This window comes from Anopheles maculipalpis, chromosome 2RL (assembly GCF_943734695.1).
Source record: "Anopheles maculipalpis chromosome 2RL, idAnoMacuDA_375_x, whole genome shotgun sequence".
NCBI classification, from domain to species: domain Eukaryota; kingdom Metazoa; phylum Arthropoda; class Insecta; order Diptera; family Culicidae; genus Anopheles; species Anopheles maculipalpis.
In genome coordinates, this window is record NC_064871.1 from 885,571 (window position 1) to 904,520 (window position 18,950).

General features: G+C 43.4%; 4 protein-coding genes across 5 annotated transcripts in view; 2 read left to right on the forward strand and 2 right to left on the reverse strand.

Moving 5' to 3' along the window:
- LOC126558632 (14-3-3 protein epsilon) overlaps positions 1-18,950 on the reverse strand; it is a 321,858-nt gene that overhangs the window by 165,469 nt on the left and 137,439 nt on the right. The window contains exon 1 of one of the 2 annotated variants that reach the window (XM_050214682.1): positions 2,007-2,011. The exons of the other annotated variant lie outside the window; for it this stretch is intronic. The gene's annotated coding sequence lies outside the window, so the exon portion shown is untranslated. Of the gene's footprint in view, positions 1-2,006; positions 2,012-18,950 lie in introns of those variants that run through there. 2 annotated transcript variants of the gene reach the window in all.
- Positions 1-18,950, reverse strand: part of LOC126558356 (opsin-1-like) — a 306,086-nt gene that overhangs the window by 61,746 nt on the left and 225,390 nt on the right. The window lies entirely within an intron of this gene.
- Positions 2,231-3,472, forward strand: LOC126559859 (pyrimidine-specific ribonucleoside hydrolase RihA-like). The gene is made up of 2 exons (XM_050216032.1): positions 2,231-2,826; positions 2,888-3,472. The coding sequence occupies exons 1-2, from the start codon at positions 2,326-2,328 to the stop codon at positions 3,470-3,472; spliced, it is 1,086 nt and encodes a 361-aa protein (XP_050071989.1). The 5' UTR covers positions 2,231-2,325.
- Positions 11,341-12,003, forward strand: LOC126559267 (uncharacterized). The gene is made up of 3 exons (XM_050215396.1): positions 11,341-11,412; positions 11,476-11,631; positions 11,698-12,003. The coding sequence occupies exons 1-3, from the start codon at positions 11,341-11,343 to the stop codon at positions 12,001-12,003; spliced, it is 534 nt and encodes a 177-aa protein (XP_050071353.1).

Here is an 18,950-nt window from a genome sequence, read left to right on the forward strand (position 1 = left end):
GCATGCTCGACTGCCGAGGCCATCGCATCCATTGAGAAGGTACAGCTTCCGTAGAGCTGTTACGGAGTACGCTGTAGTTTCGCGGCGTTTGAAAAATCACGACGGAAAGAGTTGTACTTTTTTATGATATTATTGTGGATTTAGGTGAATAAATTATAGCGAAAGTGGAAAGTTAATCAGAATGGTAGAGAGGAAGTGCTTTTTCCATTTTTCCATCTTATTTTTCTGTTAAACTGGAGCAGTGCAGGTATGCGAAATGGAAAATCCTGTTTCACGGGAGCGAGTGCAGAACGAGGCAATGCAGGGTGCAAAGGTAAGATCTTTGAGAGTGGAGGCTATAAAAATTAGCAACGCTTCAAAACTAAACTAACACAATGCGGTGGAGTGTAGTGCGCGATAAGGCCAAAGGTGACAATAGCCGTATAATGAATTGCATTAAAACAGAGCAAGTTGAACTGAGAGTAGTTATGGGAAGAGCGCGAAAAATGGAAATACAAGCAAGGTGTACATAAGATAATGGAAATATATGATGCTTTTGACACAACAATTATTCCCGGTGTGTTTATTAAAGCCAAAGCTCACACATACACTAGAATCCACTGGTATTGTGCAGTGATGTTTAAATAAAAATAGTTGATCTCCTAGTCGATCTAGTAGTCGAGGCCAACATGAGCGAGAGAGAGAGAGAGAGAGAGAGAGAGAGAGAGAGAGAGAGAGAGAGAGTGAGAGTACTAGTCGTTCGGCAAGAACTAGTAACGTGTTTTTGTCGATCGTCTTGAACCTGCTCTGTTAAAGTTCGTTGACTGTGTTGTGCATTTTAGCAATGTCATTATAAAACTGGTTAAAGACAACGCTTCTTATCTGTTTGCTTTAATTAACCTTCCAGAAGCGGTCATAAAGCTTCTTTAAGCAATTAGCTTAGGGCAGGACATACCCAAGAAACAAACAATGCATACCGAATTTGAAATCATTTAACGATTGTATTTAAAACTGTCTGCTTGTGCACACAAAGAAACTGAAGAAGGTGGAAAAGAATTAAAAGTCCAACGTCTGCTCAGTATGTGGCAGCTCAAGTGAAGATATCACAGTTCGTTTGTACTCTGTGTCGTGAAGGTGTTTAAATACAAGGTGCGCTGCTCGAGTGCGAGTGTTTTTCGCTTAGTTTCCAATTCCAAGAAGATAACTTTGATTGATACATCATTGGTTTGATTTACCGTCCCATTCTGCGAGCGTGCTCCCTGTCAAATCAATCACATTTGGCTAACCCGATTAGTTACTTCAGCTTTGCATAAAATGCCTTCAAATGACTGATGTCACTACTGCTGAGGCGGTTTGCGTTGCAGCAGCAAGAAAAGGCGAACATCATCCACCCACTTAGGAATATTATTTATGACTTGCGAAAACAGCAAACTACACTGAGCAACATCCTTTTGGCAGCAAATGATAGCCGGTACCGGATTGAGTGGTAGTTTCTGTTGAAGATTGTACAACGGCTCGTGAAGATGGAGAGTCGTGCAACAAAAGGAATCAAAGACTCCTCGTGCGACTCCGCTGAATAGCACCCAAAAAAAAAAAGGTCTCGCAGAATAGCCCATCAATAGAGGGTGCATTTACAATGAGGCCATCGTGTAAAATCTGAATAGAAGATTAGGTACGGTCGTGTAACATCTTTGCCACCGGTTTCGAGAGGGTCACAATTCGGGAGGGTGGCATTTGTTTGTTTGCGGAAGAGTCGTTACTGATGCTGGCGAGAGTTCGAAGAGGTCGTCAGGGCAGATGATCCTGGCTGGACGGGCGCCGATGGACAGACTGCCGTGGTTGACTGCGAGTTAAGCAGGGACGAAAAGTCAAGCAGGGCCGCATTATTTATGATTGCTTGGATGGTCAGAGAACGGAAAGAAGTGGTCCATCCGATCCTAATGGGTGGCCCGGTGTGGAGTGTGGGAAGGTTTAAAAAAAAGTTGACTCGTGAGCGAACAGATCAAATCAATTCAATTTGTTACCATGTTCTGAAGATTGTTGATTCCTTCTTGATTGCGTAGTCACGGTGGAATGTTGAATGGAGGTTCGTTTGGGACGGTTTCGGATTTGTTTGGCTTGTTCCGGTATGTTTTTTTTCTTCCTCGTTCTGCTAGGACTTGTGGACTCATAATAATCAGGGCACGGGGGAACCGTTTGCCTGGACGTCGGAACGACCAGGGACGAATAAAAATTTAACGAGGGGAAATTGATATTTGTCTAGCTCATAAATTGCTGCCATTTTTTCGGGAATAAATTTTATAGCTTATTACGTCCAATTTGTAGCATCGGAAATTGAAATGAGGCATGATTCGGTTTCGGTCTGGCTTTGGGTCATTGCAGATGAGCAGTTCGGCAGTTCGTACGGCGCTTGTACTTATGGCTACGTTCGTAGCGAGCTCACAGGCTACCAAGTGTCCGCCCGAGAGCACGAACCTGGACGGTCCGCGAAGAGTGATTCTGGATCTGGATGGAGGTGGTGATGATGGTTGGGCGCTGCTTATGCTGTTGGCAAACGAAGAGCGGTACAACATCTGCATCCAGGCCGTAACCTGTTCGCACGGAAATGCTCGGGTGTCAGACGTGTTGGTTAATGTGCTGCGTGTACTCGATAGTCTGGATAGATTGGACGTGCCGGTGTACGTTGGAGCGAGTGAGCCATTGATAACACCTGGACCGAACCGTAACGTTTCCCACTACTTTTGGGGCAATAATGGGTTTGGAGATGTGGAGTTTGATTGTTTACCTTCGGTGGACTCGCTACACCCGATCCACGCAGTTGAGGCTATGAGAGAGCTGTTTGAAATGGTAAGCTTTATAAGAAGGAAGTTAATCAAATGAATATAGGTTTGTATCATATACCAAATAGTATCCAAACAGGATCACCCTACTCGCGGTAGGACCACTCACAAATTTGGCCCTACTGTACAAAATGTATCCGGAGACGAAGGAGAAAATAGGCGGCTTGTACATTTTGGGTGGAAATCGACACGGTGTGGGCAACACAGCACTGACGGCCGAATTTAACTTTTTTCGCGATCCTGAAGCAGCCCATATTGTTATCAACAACTCTCCAATGATCGTGCACGTGTTTCCATGGGAAACGGTCCTGGCGCAAACGTTCACAACCAGATGGCGATTTGAGACGTTTGCAGAAACGATTAACCCTGCCGTGGAGGTGCTAAATCGGGTGGAATATAAGGTGTATGCGGAAGAGGAAATATGGACACCTTGTGATATGTACGTGGCAGCGATCTTTTTGAACAGCAGCATCCTTCAAACGGTGCAAAGCTATCGGGCTGACGTTGAGCTGACGGGAACCGTAACTAGAGGAATGATGGCTATTTTGCATCATGTGAAAGACGTCAATCAACACAACGTGGTCGTTATAGATAGGATCGATTCACATGAAGTGCAGCGAATGTTGGTTGCATTAAATAATGCTGCCAAGTGATGTTAGATGCCAATTGTCACCATGTCGCTACGGAACGATGGAAGCAGAGCAACACAAAGGCATTCTGAGACTGCATGAATTGTGAAACAGCGATGCATCCAGTCGTATCATTTTTATGTGTAATGAATAAATAGCAACCGCCAGCTAATTAAATGATTTACCATCCGGAACGCGTAGGTTTTGTATGCGCTTGTGTGGTTTCTTTTGAATTTATTGTGGCTTGACATGTAGCCACGTTTACAAGCATATTCGTTAGACTATCGCATTGAAAGCATTTTTTGTTGCAACATTTGTGTCGCAATGTGTTTGATTTCTTTTTTTTTCCTCCTGCGATGCGATTTACTAGCGTCTGTGGAGTAGCAAACGTTTTCATTAAACACATGCTTCTACGAGCACACCATCGCAAACACGCGTTAACCACGTAAATCCTTTCATATAATCGAGGTGTTGTTGGTCATGGGACAGCAAAAAGAAGATGCAAAAATTCATTTTATCCTTCAGAAAAGTGTTGATTTACAACCAACGGAGAGCGGAGAGACATTCGCGTCTGTGTATGTGTTGTTTTTGTTTAATATGCTTATCTAAATATAAAAATGTCAGATATGTATTATGAAATTATAATATCCGCAAAGGATCAGCATCATTTTCGTGTGGCAGGATGCGAGACCAAGCAGCATCAACAAGGAAATGAATAAAATCTGTTTCATCCTGTTTAGTGACAGGTTGTTTGAACTCCTGGGTGCGAAAAGGATGACGCCAAACAAGCATATGAAAAAAAAAGTTAAATTCTACAAAATGCAAAAGCCATCACGCATCCGAGATTTCGTAATATGAGTAATTCCGTATGTGATACGGGAAGAGCGGGAAAAACAGACAAAAGAAAAACCTGGTGAAAAATTTCTATCAGCATAAACGAAACGAATCGCAGACAAAAATGCATGCATGAGCGAAGGACTACACGGGGCCGCGCTTGTGTGTGAGTGTGTGTGTGTGTGTGTGTGTGGTACGAGAGAAAGGCACGAGTGGATGAATAGATTTGAGAAACAGTACCAGAAGGACACGCTTATCTTGAGAAGAGCATCGAGTTGTGCTAGCTTTTTGGAATGAATTAAATAAAAATATAAATTAAAAGTAAGGCGAATTTGCTCGAATGAGGTAGCGGTGAGCAAACACGAGGCAAGACAAGCATAATTATATAAAACATTATTATTATACTCCACATACGCTCAGAGGGTCAGTTATGGTTCGCCCGTGAAGAAGAGGCAAATGGATGTGTTTTTTTTTTGCTTGTTTGTATATTTCTAAAACCCACAGCGCGCACGGTAAAAGATGATTCCGTTGACAATAGAAGCAACAAAAAAAAAAAAAAAAACACAAATTCAAACCAACGACAGCATTTGCATTGGCAAAAGGATAACTCCGGTAAGCCGAAAGGAGTGTGAAAGTCCCCGGAGGGTGGCCTCCCTTTTACCGCCGCACGCATTCACGGCTACAAGTACGCGGGACACAAGCGCGGGCGCGTTTATCTGTTTTGCATGTACAAAGAGGTTGTAATTTTTAAAATTCTTCTAATGCCCACCAAAGGCGCAGTGCAAAGGGCAAATAATAAGGGTAGCACGTAGCATGGGTCGAGTGTGGATGTGTGTGGGATGCATTAAACGCTACGGCTATTCTCGTGTTTGTGGTAGTTTACAAGAATAATGAAATTAAAATAAGCGTAGAACCGCGCGGGATAAGCCAAGCCGGCCATTTCACCCGTTGAGTAAGTGAAATTCTTCCGAGCGTTACAATTATTTAAAATTGCATATGAACAAAATATATTACAATTATTATTAAAAGATAACATTCACGGCACCGTGCAGTGGGAGCACATTTGGCGTGAAACATTTTTCTTCCATTCGGTAGGTTCGGTAAATTCGCCACGACCGTGGATAGCGTAAGATGGATGGGAAAGGAGAATGGAAATGTACGTGATCGGGTGTCGGGTGCATTTTTCTTCTCCTTTTTCATACGCCGCAGGGAGTGTGAGTCGGTGTGTAAAAATAAATTAAAATTCTTGTGGTCAAAACTCGTCGTTTGAGGCCGGGCATAACCGATTAAGCCAAAGGGCAAAAGAAGGCAAGGCTTGGGAAGATTTTGCGTTTGCATATGCGAAGGTACCGGGTACCTTATCAACAACGACGTTGCTTGAGTTTAGTGAGCCTCACCCGTGATGCAGCTCTGGGAGCAGTTCCTTTTTGTAAGTTGCCCTCGGGGAAGTGTGTTGGGCCCCGTTGAATGTAAATTATCTCCACAATAGGTGACATGGCGCACGACAGTCTCCGAACGTCATGACGGTAAAAAACAACATTTGGATGAGTGAGTGGGTTGAGTTTTGGGGAAAAAGATGGTCCCATGCTCTATGAAGCTAAGGAAAATCTGTTACTCTGAGAAAGGGACACACACACACACGCACGGTCAAGTACTCAAGTACACACAGGAACGGTCACCAGAGGAACGTGAAAGTTGGAATGAAATTAATTTCTAAAAACATAAACATAAAAGACAACAACGTCACGGAAGCTGGCTGCTTATTGTGCTCACGTTGTTAGACGGAGGACTTGTCTTGGTGGTCCTTTGATATGTTGTTTTGTGTGCGATTATAAAACACGGCACAGAGCAGGAGAAGCAGCACAAAACTCGAGGGATGATGACGATGTGGATGTTGAACGTGATAATTTGCATTTCGTATTGTGTGCCTTTTTTTTTGGAAAGTCACTTGTATGGTCCTTGAAGTCCTTGGAGCAAATCTATTAAGCGTTTTTCCTTATCGAAGATCGAAAGCAAGAGCTACAGCTTATGGGGGAAAAAATCTCTATCTGTTGCGTGTTTTGTGGTGCAGATGGATGTAAGCACAGATTTCCTGTTCAGAGTCACCGATGTGGAAAACCCGCTCACTGCAACGTGACTTTGAAGGATCGCTTTACCACTACTAACGTCAGGAGGAGTTCTTCATCCAGTTTCGATACTTACACATACCTTTCCGGATGTGACCGGGTGCCAGAATGGATAGAAAATTTGAAAGAAAAAAAAAAAAACGCTTGCTCCGCCCTAGAGCTGCAGCAATGGCATGATGAGAAGTAAGCATTTTCGCAAGCAACGGAACCGATATTGTAAATTTTAATATCACGAATTTTATTACTTTTTAATATCACATTTCCGTGGTTTTCAAAGGCCTTTTGGTGTCCTCCATTCGCTGCTGTCGATACGGCTACGATACGAAAGGAAACATGTATCGTCGCGTGTAAGTCTGGGCTGAGTGGATTTTTTTTTGATACTTTCATGTGATTTCTTACGACGATGAGATGTGATGCTTTGAAGAGGATTCGACAGACTGCTCCGAGTGGCTTCGAGTGAACAGCAACCGCGAAAGATTATGTATTGAGGCGTAAAGTGAAGAATAAAGTGTGCCGTTAGAGCACAAAGCACAACAACAGGAAGTAATTGATATTAGGGAATAAATATTGAATACATTATTTATCTATTATGTATGGTAATTTAGCATGCATAATTTATTTTTAGAGAAAAATTTCAATTTCGCCATAGTCATAGCCATTGCCGCCAGTCTGTAGGATAGGATGGTAGGAAGAAAAAGGTCGCGTGGGGCAGGAAGGAAGGTTATAATTTTTTTCCTCACTTTCTTCTCCGGCAATCGAGAGTCGGTAAGTGATTTTTCCTCTGCCAAATGAACAGTCTATTATGGGATGGGAATGGGAAGTTTGAAGCCATTCGACAGGCGCCCTTACTTTGTGGGGAAGTTGCACGAGAAGATGCCAATTTTTTACATCTTCTTTTTCTCGTGAGTTCGTGCCGGAAATCAAACGATACGAAACGGATTGGAACGGTACGCGAAACGGGAAAAAGAAATTATTGCTTAATAGAAAGAAAATGATTAAGACGATATTGACGACGGAGACGGCATGCGATGGAGACGCCTGGCACGTTTCTTTCCAAAACCAGACCAGGCGTCGTAGAACGAGATGGTTGAATGATTTCAAAGATTTGCGATGGTTTGTGAAATTTAGCGCTGCCGGAGTGATCCAGGGTGAGCGTGGCAACCCTACGGCGCACGGCACACGGCGGACCCGTCTGGCACGGCGAGAGAATGAGCTATTCTGTTCTGCTGCCACGGTGGAGTACGTTTCGGCACTGTGCATAAATTGCACATTAATTTTATGGTTTCACCATCAATATGGTGGAAATTAAGTGAAAGGAAAGAGATATTTCAAGGATAACGACTTTTTGATGTATGATATGCCGACGGAAAGAAGAGAGACTGGAAGAGAGCAAAAAGAAAAATGCGCAATGCATTTGAAACGTCGCCAGTGTTCGGCGATAAGAACGAACCATTAACTGCAAGACACATCCACACCATCCGGTCAGGTCTGGGGTTGGGATTAAATCTTTAGCTGTTGGAAATGGCTCATTAAATATCGACTAGAAAATATTGATTTGCTAACGGACCGAGAGATCTTGCAAAAACACAAGGAGATAAAATTGGATTGGAAAGGGGATCATTGAAAGGACAAAGCAAACACCTTCTTAGCTCTTTTTTGGAAAGATAACAAGAAGGAATGTGTTTTTTTTAAATCGATAACAAACCTTCGAGGGGCTATAAAGCGATAAAAGTCATGTAATTTCTACCCGCTAGCCACAAATGATATTAGAAACTCGGCTTGAATCGGACACAATGCTCCAGGGAATTGTAAAGCAGCAGAACCCAAGAAGAAGATTTTATGCTTCAACACGCAATGATGCTTTCGCCGTGTAAATAGCACATACGCATGCAGTTGCTTCGGGGTGAGTCCCTAAATGATTCTGATATGTGATGAATGCTTGTGGGAAGTAGTAGAGCGTGTTTGTGTACTTGTGGGCAGATACATGCAATTACTATCGCCCCAGAGGTAAGATAACTTGCACCCTCTGAAAATTGAATCGCATTCAAAACGCTTCTGCTGAAGAATCCCGAACGAAACGGATATGGGTAAAATGGCAAAAAAGAAAGTGCCACAACCACAACCGTTTGCAAATGCAGAAACCAAACAAACAATATATTCATTTCACTTGTTCTACATATGCAGAACATACAGTCCCCTATCTTATTCCGGCTCACCAAAACCGAGGAGTCTATTCGCGAAAACAAGGGGGAATGAATAAACAAAATGCCAAAATTCCGACCAAATCGAACCCAAGCTTCATTCCTATCGGTGTCCTATCTGTCACTTGAAATCTGCAAGAATCCACCCGAATATTTTGAGATGTTTGGAAGCAGGGGTTATCTTATGACTAGATGCGCTTGTGTCTAGAACGGACGTTCTTCCGTCTTCGATTGTTTGGTAGAATATAAAAGGATTAGGGAACACACTCGGCGGGGTTGATAGTCCACCGTCGAAAGGATGCGTCCGATACGGTTGAAGTATTCGACAGTTTTTCTTTTTAGTTTTCTTTTTTGGGTTCGGGCTGAGGTTGAATGGGCAATTGAGCAGCATCACATATCTTACATATCTTCACCACTCCATTCCCCGAAGTGGTGGTCTATTCATAGGAATACAAGAATCCGGCAAGACATTTTTTTCTAATGGAATGGCGTTGAACACGCACGAAACGTATGTGCCGGAACTGAAAGGATATTGGAAAATCGCTTTTTTATTGCGGCTAGGATATTGTCTGGGAATTGGTCGAGATGTTTGTGGGTGGGAGGGAGACTTCCTTATTCTGTTGGACGTTCTTGTTGCCGGCTTTCATTTGCAATGATACCCCACATATACACGATTGCGGGCTTAGAGATTTGTAGCGAGTGATACGTGGAATATGGAATGGATACTTCGGTCGGTTTTTTTTTCCTCGGTCGTTTCGTTCCTGTGGCGTGTCGGGGCTTCCCGTGCCCGGAAGGGATTTTGGGCGGAAAAGATAACTCTACCGATAAAGTGGACAAAAAAACGGAGGGATCCAAAATTGAGTTATAGCGTTCGAATTGTGGCCACTTTCTGCCACAGGCTCGGCTCGAAGATTTGCAGGGAACGAGAATAAAGGGTAAGTTTTATGTAGTTTTAATGTATTGATATCCATCATCAAATTTGTGCGTTTGTGTATGATGACTTTGATTTATTGATCAGGGATAAATTGAGGTTGTTTTCTTGTGTTACTGTTGTTGTAGGTTGTTCTGCTTGGACGATCGTTTAGAGTATGTTTGGGGGTGGGAAACAGTATAGATTGATATCGAACACTATTTGCATACATGGAAAAAGGGTGGTATTTTCTTTTTTATTGGAAACGTTTTGTTTTGTTATGGTACAATATATGCAAGATTGTCATTTTTCAGTATTTATCGACAGTAATTGTTCAAGGGGAGGTTTCGGGATATTCACACCCAGCAATGAACGCCTTACAGGCGCTATCCATTTACGTGGCACGGGCGTAATCCGATAAGCTGCTTCTTTCTCACTGTTCTCATCATAAATCAAAAGCAGAGTGTATAGTAGATAAAAGTAAATATCGCATACGCATATCCTATAAATACGAGAAATAGCAATACTCTCCACGTGTCCCTTGATTTCGTTTTGCCCCGTTGACTGTGGTCGGCGGAGGTATCGGTATCGTATTGCAACAATCCATACATCACGCCGTATGAAGGTGGCGGTATAGGGCATCTGCCAGCGCTAGGACACAATCGAGTGCTAATGTGTGAAGAAGCGTCGAAGAAGTTTGGTAAAATGAAATTTGACAGCTTGCCTGGCAATGAAAGAAGAAGTGGTTCTTCGCTGCTGAGCTTCTTTCCGTGACAGGTGAGCCGGGTTGGCCACAGCCGAGCCGAGAGCAAACACGTAATGAAGTGCCAAGAAGGGTGGCACAGGCAGGCAGGCACAGGTTCGGTACAGGCGTACGTCTTCAACACGCTGCCGGTGGTGAATTATGGTTGCCACTTGGAAGGATGAAATATCTATTATTTATTGCAATCACTGACATCTTCGCATGAACTTGTGCCGTTTGTTTGGCGGCTCAGACACTTAGAGCAAACCGGGCAATCGCACACACGCAATCGAGTCACGTTCGGCGGCGAAGGCTCTTTCGCTTTCGCCACGTGAATATCCGACATCCGCGAACACAAATCCAATCATTATAAAGTGCTGCCAATATATCATCGACCCTAAATCGTCAAGCTCGTCCATGTGACGGTTTGCTCGGAGCCTTGTGGGATGAATTTATGTAAAACCAATCCAAATAAATGAACCCGTTAGGGGATGAAGTCATTTTTTTCGGAAGCTGTAAACTACTTCTTCGCTGGGTGGATGGTTTTGAAAGCATCCTCTCGCCAGACGACAACCCAGGAAGATGATTTATTGGGTGTGATTTATCTATCGACTTCCTTAGCGCACCGCATCGTATTGGTCCAGAGGTTTTTATGTACGGCGTCGAACGGGAAATCCTTTTTTCGAATCGAAATCGTTAAAATCCGGCTTTGGATTGCCACCGGAATAAGAAAAGAAGGACCATTATCGCCGACTGTGCAGGCGTAAGATATTACTGAGAAGACTGATTTGAAAACGCAATTTCATGAATTGCACTGATGTATTAAAGCTGCTGTGCTGCTATTGTCAGTACTTGACGAAAGTTTGATATGGTGATGGACACGCACAGCTCTTCGTAACATGCAACTGGTCATGTAATAGTGTCCAATGTGCTTGGACAAGCATCTGGCGTAATTATAGTACTTATCTGACGCATCGATCGTAATATAACAAAATAATTGCGTTGCGAACGGAGCTTCAGTAATAAAAAGATAGTATAGTGTAGTTTGAACTTCAGTACTGGTAACGAAACGAGTAATCATGAACAAGACTTTGGCAGTCGGATGTACGTGGGCTATTTTATTGTGCTCCATAGGTTTAGTAAATGGAGTGGTAAGTGTTAGAAACAGCAGGATATGCACTTTAATTGTACTGAGACGCTTTTTCCATTGAAAGCTGTACGAAGTGTTGTTAAACAGCTTTGAGGGAATTCCTCGGGATATAGAAGACATGATCGATTACGGGACTATCCGTTTGACGCGCCAGGGAAAGAATCAGCTTGGTGTTTCGGGTTCCTTCACCGTGCTTCAAAACGCAGGCAGAGAAACACAGGTATGATTGTTAAGAAGCGGAATGTACAAAAACACTATTGACAATTTTTTCTGATCAAACACTTAGGTCCGCTGGATAGTTTACAAAGTCAACTTTATGGGAAACAAACAGATGTTCGTGAATGGGGCTGGTTCCTTATGTGAGATCATTGCACAAGATGAAGTCGTTTATCCGCATTTGCTGGAAATGTCTAACCTGCCCCCACAAGACTCGTGTCCTTTTCCAAAGGGCAATTACACGATCCATAACTACGTGCTGGACGAGCAACGATTTCCACCAGCATTGCCCGCTAGTGATTGGATAATGGAAGTGATATTGACTCGCGATGGTAAAGTTGGAGGTGGTTTCAGGGTTAATTTAACTACCAAGTAAGAAATATGTCAAAATTTCAAAACTAAAATTTATTTGGGTATTCGACAAAGAAACATTATCCTGATACGTGTGGCATCCTGATACGTGTTGCAGTATGATGCACATTAGTGAAAGAATTTCCTTAGTGCAATTGATTGAGTGCAGTCGGTTGTCATTTTTCAGTCAATTTGTGTTGGAAAAATAAATAGTCAGTTTTGATGAGATGCCTTCTATTTAAATAATGGGTAAACTTGAACGAAATTTTAGTCAATCATAGCAGAATCTGCCATTCGCGGTTTGTAAGTGTAGGCTTCCACTTAAGGAGCTTTTGGGTGTCAAACTCTGTATATTTTCCGAAACTGGTGGAAAACTGAGCTGTTGAACATGAATCCATCGAGCTGCAAAACGTAATCAAAGAAGAGAACTTTGTCACTCACTAAGGGAGCTCGATAAGTGGAAACACGACATAAGAATAGGGTATCGTGAGATGTGAGATTTTGTTTGTATAGTGAGAAGTGAGAAAGTGTTCCCCAGGAGCTAAATGTCGCACATCTCATTATAGTGGGAATCAAGATTTTGTTCGTAGGGTCTAAGGAGCCCTCTAAACACTCAAAAGAAAGTTTTGACAGAATTTATATGACCAAGGTCAAGCTCAAGTCGATCGAAAACATTCTTTAGAGCAGTGGTTAAGACCCAGCAAACATTACCACCAACGCTCTCCGCAGTGTGCAGTCTGTTTTAAGGCCGGGCTACATTGATCGTACTCGCAAGCGTAATTTTTATATTCACTAGCGCATCTGGCGGCGACCAGCGCAAGCTAGATGTGGGTATAATTTAAGTGCCAAAATTATTCATGCTTGGTGTCTCATCAATTTTCGACCAGGCTGTCTGTATGCCGTAACACGTGCTATTTTTATATTAAATGTATACAAATAGGCCGGTAAATTTTGCTTACAATTTTATAAAAAAAAAAGTTCTACCAAGCAATATGACAAAGCCGTTCCTCATGAATAAAAAAACTCGCTCTATACTAAAAACCGCTACAATACCAAAACGAACAACCAGTTTCACACACTCTGCAATGTAGTTTAAATGATGAAATAGATGGACAAACCCTACAACAAATTATTTAAGCACTTGTGAAACCTACAAACACTACATTTTTCAATAAAATGTTCAGCTCAATTGCGGCCCCGAGCCGAGCCGGCGATTCACAGACAACAGTTCACACACACACACACACAATTTTCGTTAAAAACAGTTGTACTTACTATTTTTTCATTGCGTCCACTGCTTCCTGCTTGTTCCATGGCTAGAAATACAATATGTATGTTAAATTACCACATATTTTCAAAAAAACATACACGACAAAATATCGAACATACTCACCGAGCTGTTTGTTTACTGGTTTGTGATCAAAATTATAGGCTCCTCGACCCAAAACGCTTTTTGACAGATAAATTATACCAGCCTCTAGCTTCGACCCGCCGCCGCTAGATGGCGTATGCGTTCACAAAAATTACACTCAGGAGTACGATCAATGTAGCCCGGCCTTTACCCACGCAACCATAGGAACAAAATCTCACTTCTCACTATAGTGAGCAGGTGTTTCTCACTGTAGTGAGAAGTAAGATTTTGTTTGTTGGGTTCCCGTCGCTGTCACTGTCTTCCGCTGTGAGTTCTCAAGCACGTTGTATTCTGCTACTAATCTTTCGTCGCCGGGAAAATAGTTTTTCCGCGATATTTACTAACGCTGTTTTCGTTTTAAGTCGGTCTAGTGGTACAAACTCCTTTCCTGTGTTGTCTGACAATGCTTGCCCCTTACTATCTCGTACACCCGGCCCTTCGGAACATCATCGTCGGCAAATACGGCGGCTGGCTTGCCTCCGGTGTAAATCTCCCAGCATCCGCCAAAATGTGGTGCAGGCGCCTGGTTACAGCTCTGCTGGAAGTCGGGGTCAGCCAGTTCAATCATGAGCGCATCGATGACCGTATCTTGCAGTGCTCAATCCAGCATGATGCAGGATGCAATGGCAAGCGCGTTGCCCGACTCCAGGTGGATAGCTCGGGACATCAACATAGTAAGTAGCATGCGCGGGCAGCAACGGATTCCCTCAAATGATAGCTTATGGTGTGGCACCGCGGACGTTAACATTCATTCTTACCATTTTATACTTGTAGAGGCCGTTTCCTACTGGATGAGCTATCGTCGAAGAGTGGTCAACTGCGATGTAATGCAACACATCGGCATCGGCGTCTAAGATGATGTTTTACTACTGCCAACGAATTGTATAACCATTGCCGAAACTTTCTGCTTGCGTTTTATTTCCGGTCATCCACGCATTTTGCGGTTTACGTGGTGCTCGCCCTTGATGTTTGCGGCCGCCTGGAACATCTTCTCGAACCACACTATGTTGCGATTGTTCAGGTGCGCTGTACGCTGGTCAGGTAACATACGGTTCCATACGTCATTTCAGTGACCATGCAGGCTGCTGCATCTCAATCACCATCCTTAACTCCGTTCGAACGTCCGGTACCGTTGATTTTCCAAGCGCATTCACGTTGATTGCTCGTAGCTCGAAATGGTCACGAATTCGATGACTTAAGAAGTTTGAGCCGTATCCAACCGTTCCCGCGTGAAAACAGTAGTGAAACCGTTATGTGATGCTTACGTACGCGGTATGATCATATATGCATATTATGTGCATATTATGATCCGTAGTGTAGATGTGCCAATGTGCCAAAATCTGTGGGGTTGTGCGGGTGTGCTGTGTTCATAATAGTGTCCGTGTTGTGGCTGAAATCGGTTTCTCGTTGTGGATTTGTGGGCCTGTAGGGTGCCGATGTGCGAAAATCGTGTCCGTGTGTTTGTGCCGGAGTGGTGTGTTCATAATTGTGTCCGTGCAGAAGAGCTTAAGTTCTGTGTCAGAGTTAGCGCCCGGGTCTGTCCGTTGTTCTGGTTTTTGTGAGGATCGAAGATATCTGCTAATTAATTCGGGGTCACATATCGTATGCTTTGTGACTGCTTTGTTATGCAGACATCAATTTGCTGACCGTGTGCTTCTTAGCCACCTGTTGTATAGGTAAGTACGAGATATTCTTGCCGCATGCGGACAATTCATTTTTTGATAGTATGTACTATCAATCAAACTGATTTATTTATTTATTAATGTATTTACTTATTCATTTGTGCATTGATTTATTTCTTTAATTATTACAATTGTCTCTCAGTGGGTTCTAACCATTTTGATCACTTTTATTCTCGGGTAGGGGAAAAAAGGGATAGCAATACATGTATGGTGGTTACAGGGTATTGATGGAGTCCATAAGGCGTGTACGGAAGAAGTAGCAGCTCTTAACAATTTCATCTTGCCCCTTTTATTGGATATAATTCCAACGCGCACTTGCGCCATTCTTTTTAACGGCGCTCTTTTTGAGTTTGTACTCCGAAATCCAGAAACCGCAAGAGGGCACTAACCGATGGGTATGCGCCATCTTTGACGTGACTCTAATCCTTCGGTTGTACCGGTTTGCCGTGGTGACATTCATTTGCCCTTAGCTCTAGGGCAATCCTTCGACGGCCAAGAGCTGGCCGGGCAAACGTCGCATTGATCGCGACTAAGCCTTCCCGCGCTTCCCGTCCGATCTACCGAGATCTTTGATGGTGCTCTCGGGTCCTCTCACGGTCGTTGAATGCTAGTCTTGGCTTCGATCCGATCGTAGTGTTCCATCTCGCTATTAAATTTTCACTCGCGTGCGAACTAATCACGATTGCACTTCAGATACGTTTAATTGTGATCGGGGTCATCCCCGGATAATGTTCTCAAATTCAAAGAAACGCGCGCAAAAATTGTTTTATGAAGCAAGCTGGTTACTGACTGTTTCGCACTATTTTTTCAATGTAGAAAAATGCAAATAATTATGGGTTGTTAGGGTACGAACCAAAATTTGAATCGACTTTTATTAGCGCTTTTTGCTCTAAAAAATAAGGAAGTACTTGGTGTTTCGCCTTTCTATAAATTTGGCCCTTCTCAATATCTTCTCACTTCAATCGCACGTATTTATTCACAACAGTTGTGGATCTTTACCAATCCAATATGTGAGTGAAAAAGAAAAGTCGTCGGGACAAGAGAGTAGTGTATTGATTTGTGGACAAAGAAGACTGTATATACGTATCGAATTTACACGAACATTTTGATGATACACTTGTTGTTGGCCTTAGGCATCTATCGCTATCTCTAGCAGATTCCACATGTTCATCTCTTATTTATAGACTCGTGTCAATATCCGTCCATCAGGCGAGATCTATGCACCGGCACACGTAACACATACATTATCGAAATCATTCCTAGGTTTCCATTTGCTAGCAGAATTTAGTGGATTGTGTGGGTTGACAAAAGCCAAAAAATGGACATACACGAAATACGTGCGATTATCGTATAAACCAGCGAATTATCGGCCAGTCCGGTACCGTACCGGCTCGGCTCCGGAAGCCCCAGAAACACTCCTTCGTTCGGTTGGGTTGGTTTTATTTGTTTTTAACTGCACTTCGTGACGCTAGTGTACAGTGTTGCGGCAATTTTGGCACAGTCTCCGACAATCGGACGGCCCATTGGAATGGGAAAGGAAGTTTTGGGTCCATATCAATAAAAGTGAGGAATTCTCACATGGGCAATTGTCACCGGGTTCTAAGCGGAGTTGCGTTCATGCCGGTGTCATCAGTTATCCTACCAAACTGTCCGTCAGCAAGCCCACCGTAGTCATCAAACGAACGGTAGCTCTTTCGGGATGTCGTAAAAGGGCGCGACTGAGGCGACAGGACAAAAGAGAGTGGTAGAATGGGGAAATTATCTGACTTACTGGTGGTGGTGGTGTGTGTGTGGCTTACGGATTGCACATCCTTCGAGGAAAATATGTTCTCGCTGACAGATGACTCTGCACGCCTTCCAAGACGGTGCTGCAGTTCGGTTGACGACGACGACACCGACAACGATGACGGATCAGCTTCCCTGTTTTCGCAGGGTACAGTCCAGTTTATGGGTTTTTAACAACTCGTTAGTTTTCACTTAAGACGTTTTACGTTCCTTGAACGACGTTTTCTCGTGACGCGGCACCGTGCACCAGTGTTGTGCCGATGGCCTGTTCGCATGATCTATTGCAGCGCAGTCATTTCGCCACGCTGGGGCCATCGAGAGGCATTATTCGACCTAGAGCGTCATTCCTATTCCGGACGATTACGGCCGTTTGGAATCCCTCGGACGTAATAAGCAAACCTAATCCCAGCTGATTTTCTTTTCACCGATTCGATGAACCGCGTCTGTGCGCGTTGGTATTGCAACCTCGGGAAAGTTCGGTCAAAAATGCCAGAAAGACTCACAAGAAGATGATGACGGCCGGGAGGCTTTGTGCCGTGCAGTATTTTATAATTTGATTATAAATTAATTTTTGACCCCAGTAAACATCTCCACGGGAATGGGGTTGGATGAGACGCTGTCAGACGGTTGTCCAGGTAGATGAACCCTTTTTGCTCGCTGCATTGGGTTCCGATGGTTTCCGGAACTGCGGCGGCTCGGTCGGACGGTTCATCTCGACAGGATTCAAGTCTTTGATCTGGCCTTTTAGTGGTGGAAAGCGAGTGGAAAGCCAGGACCAACGAAATCCCGAGCGACCGAGCGTTAAATTTAAGTCATTTGACTTTACGGCGTTTGCTACTTGTGCAATGGTGGGGCTCGCTACTGTCACTTTGATTGGTCCATAAAAAAAAACGGACCGGGAGAAGGCCCGTAATGAAAGGCAAAGAAGCAGTGTAATTTAGCACTGCGCGGGATTTTTTGTTCGCCATTGCCTTTGGGTCTTTGGTTCACTTTCTTTTTGACCTCTCGCGAGATTCCTTTCGCAGGCACTGTCAACTTGGACAGCTCCCAAGACGTGGCGGATCTTGGTCGAGCATACAAAGGAGCACAGAACGGGTCATTCACTGGTGAAGGAGAACAGAAAGAGAAAAAAAGGAAACAAAATCGTTCACTAAAGGAACCATATTTGAAGCTAAAAAAAAAAACACATCCAAAGCCTTCTGCTGTATAGCATGCGAAAAAAAACCCCACAGCTACCACGGCCGGCACTTTCATGCCCAGGTCCCTAAACCTCTAGACAAGCGTAAATTGTGGGAGTAATGACGATGGTCCCTCGGGGACTGGTGCCGCTTCTGTTCGGTATGATTTATAGATATTATCTGTAATTTGAAGATATTTGATAATTTTTTATGTAAATTCATAATTAAAAAATTTATTAATGTCCGTTCACAAACGCCCCATGTTCGTCTGTCCGATCTGGCGATGGATGTTGAAAAAAATGGTTGCATCCAGTGCGGAAAAGTGGGAAATCGTGAAATTTCCTCCGGTTTTCGTCTTGGGAAAAGGAATTAAAATTTCCAGCCGCGTTGCTACGAATATGTTTTTTTGTTTTGTTTAAGCCATATTTTCAAGCAATATTTTGGATGAGTAGAATTTTTCAGGAGCCTTCAATATCCTTAAAAAAGTGACATCCATTTTTTTATCAAACTGTGAACGTTAGATCAATAAATTTGACAGAAAAGAGTATAATAGTAATAATTATTCTTCGCTGTTTTTGCTTTTAATTTTTAAATTATCTGAACCTGGTTGGCATGTTTTCTCGTTATAAAATTACCAGCAAGAACTGGCAGTGTACCGGCTCCACGCGTTACATCGAAAACGCCTGAGCGTAGGCAACGCGCTTAGCGCGAAACGTTACATATGAAGGCGCTGCACTGCATCGTGCCGCAAAATTCAAATCGTCGCTCAAATCTTTCGATTCCTTCCGTGATTAAATGTGAATGGAAATAGACTACATTTCCACACAACAAACAACACTACAGTGTAATGAAGGTGAAAACAAAGCGGGTTTGAAGAACCGCAGCGAAACTGAAGTCAAATGCCGGTAATTGTTGT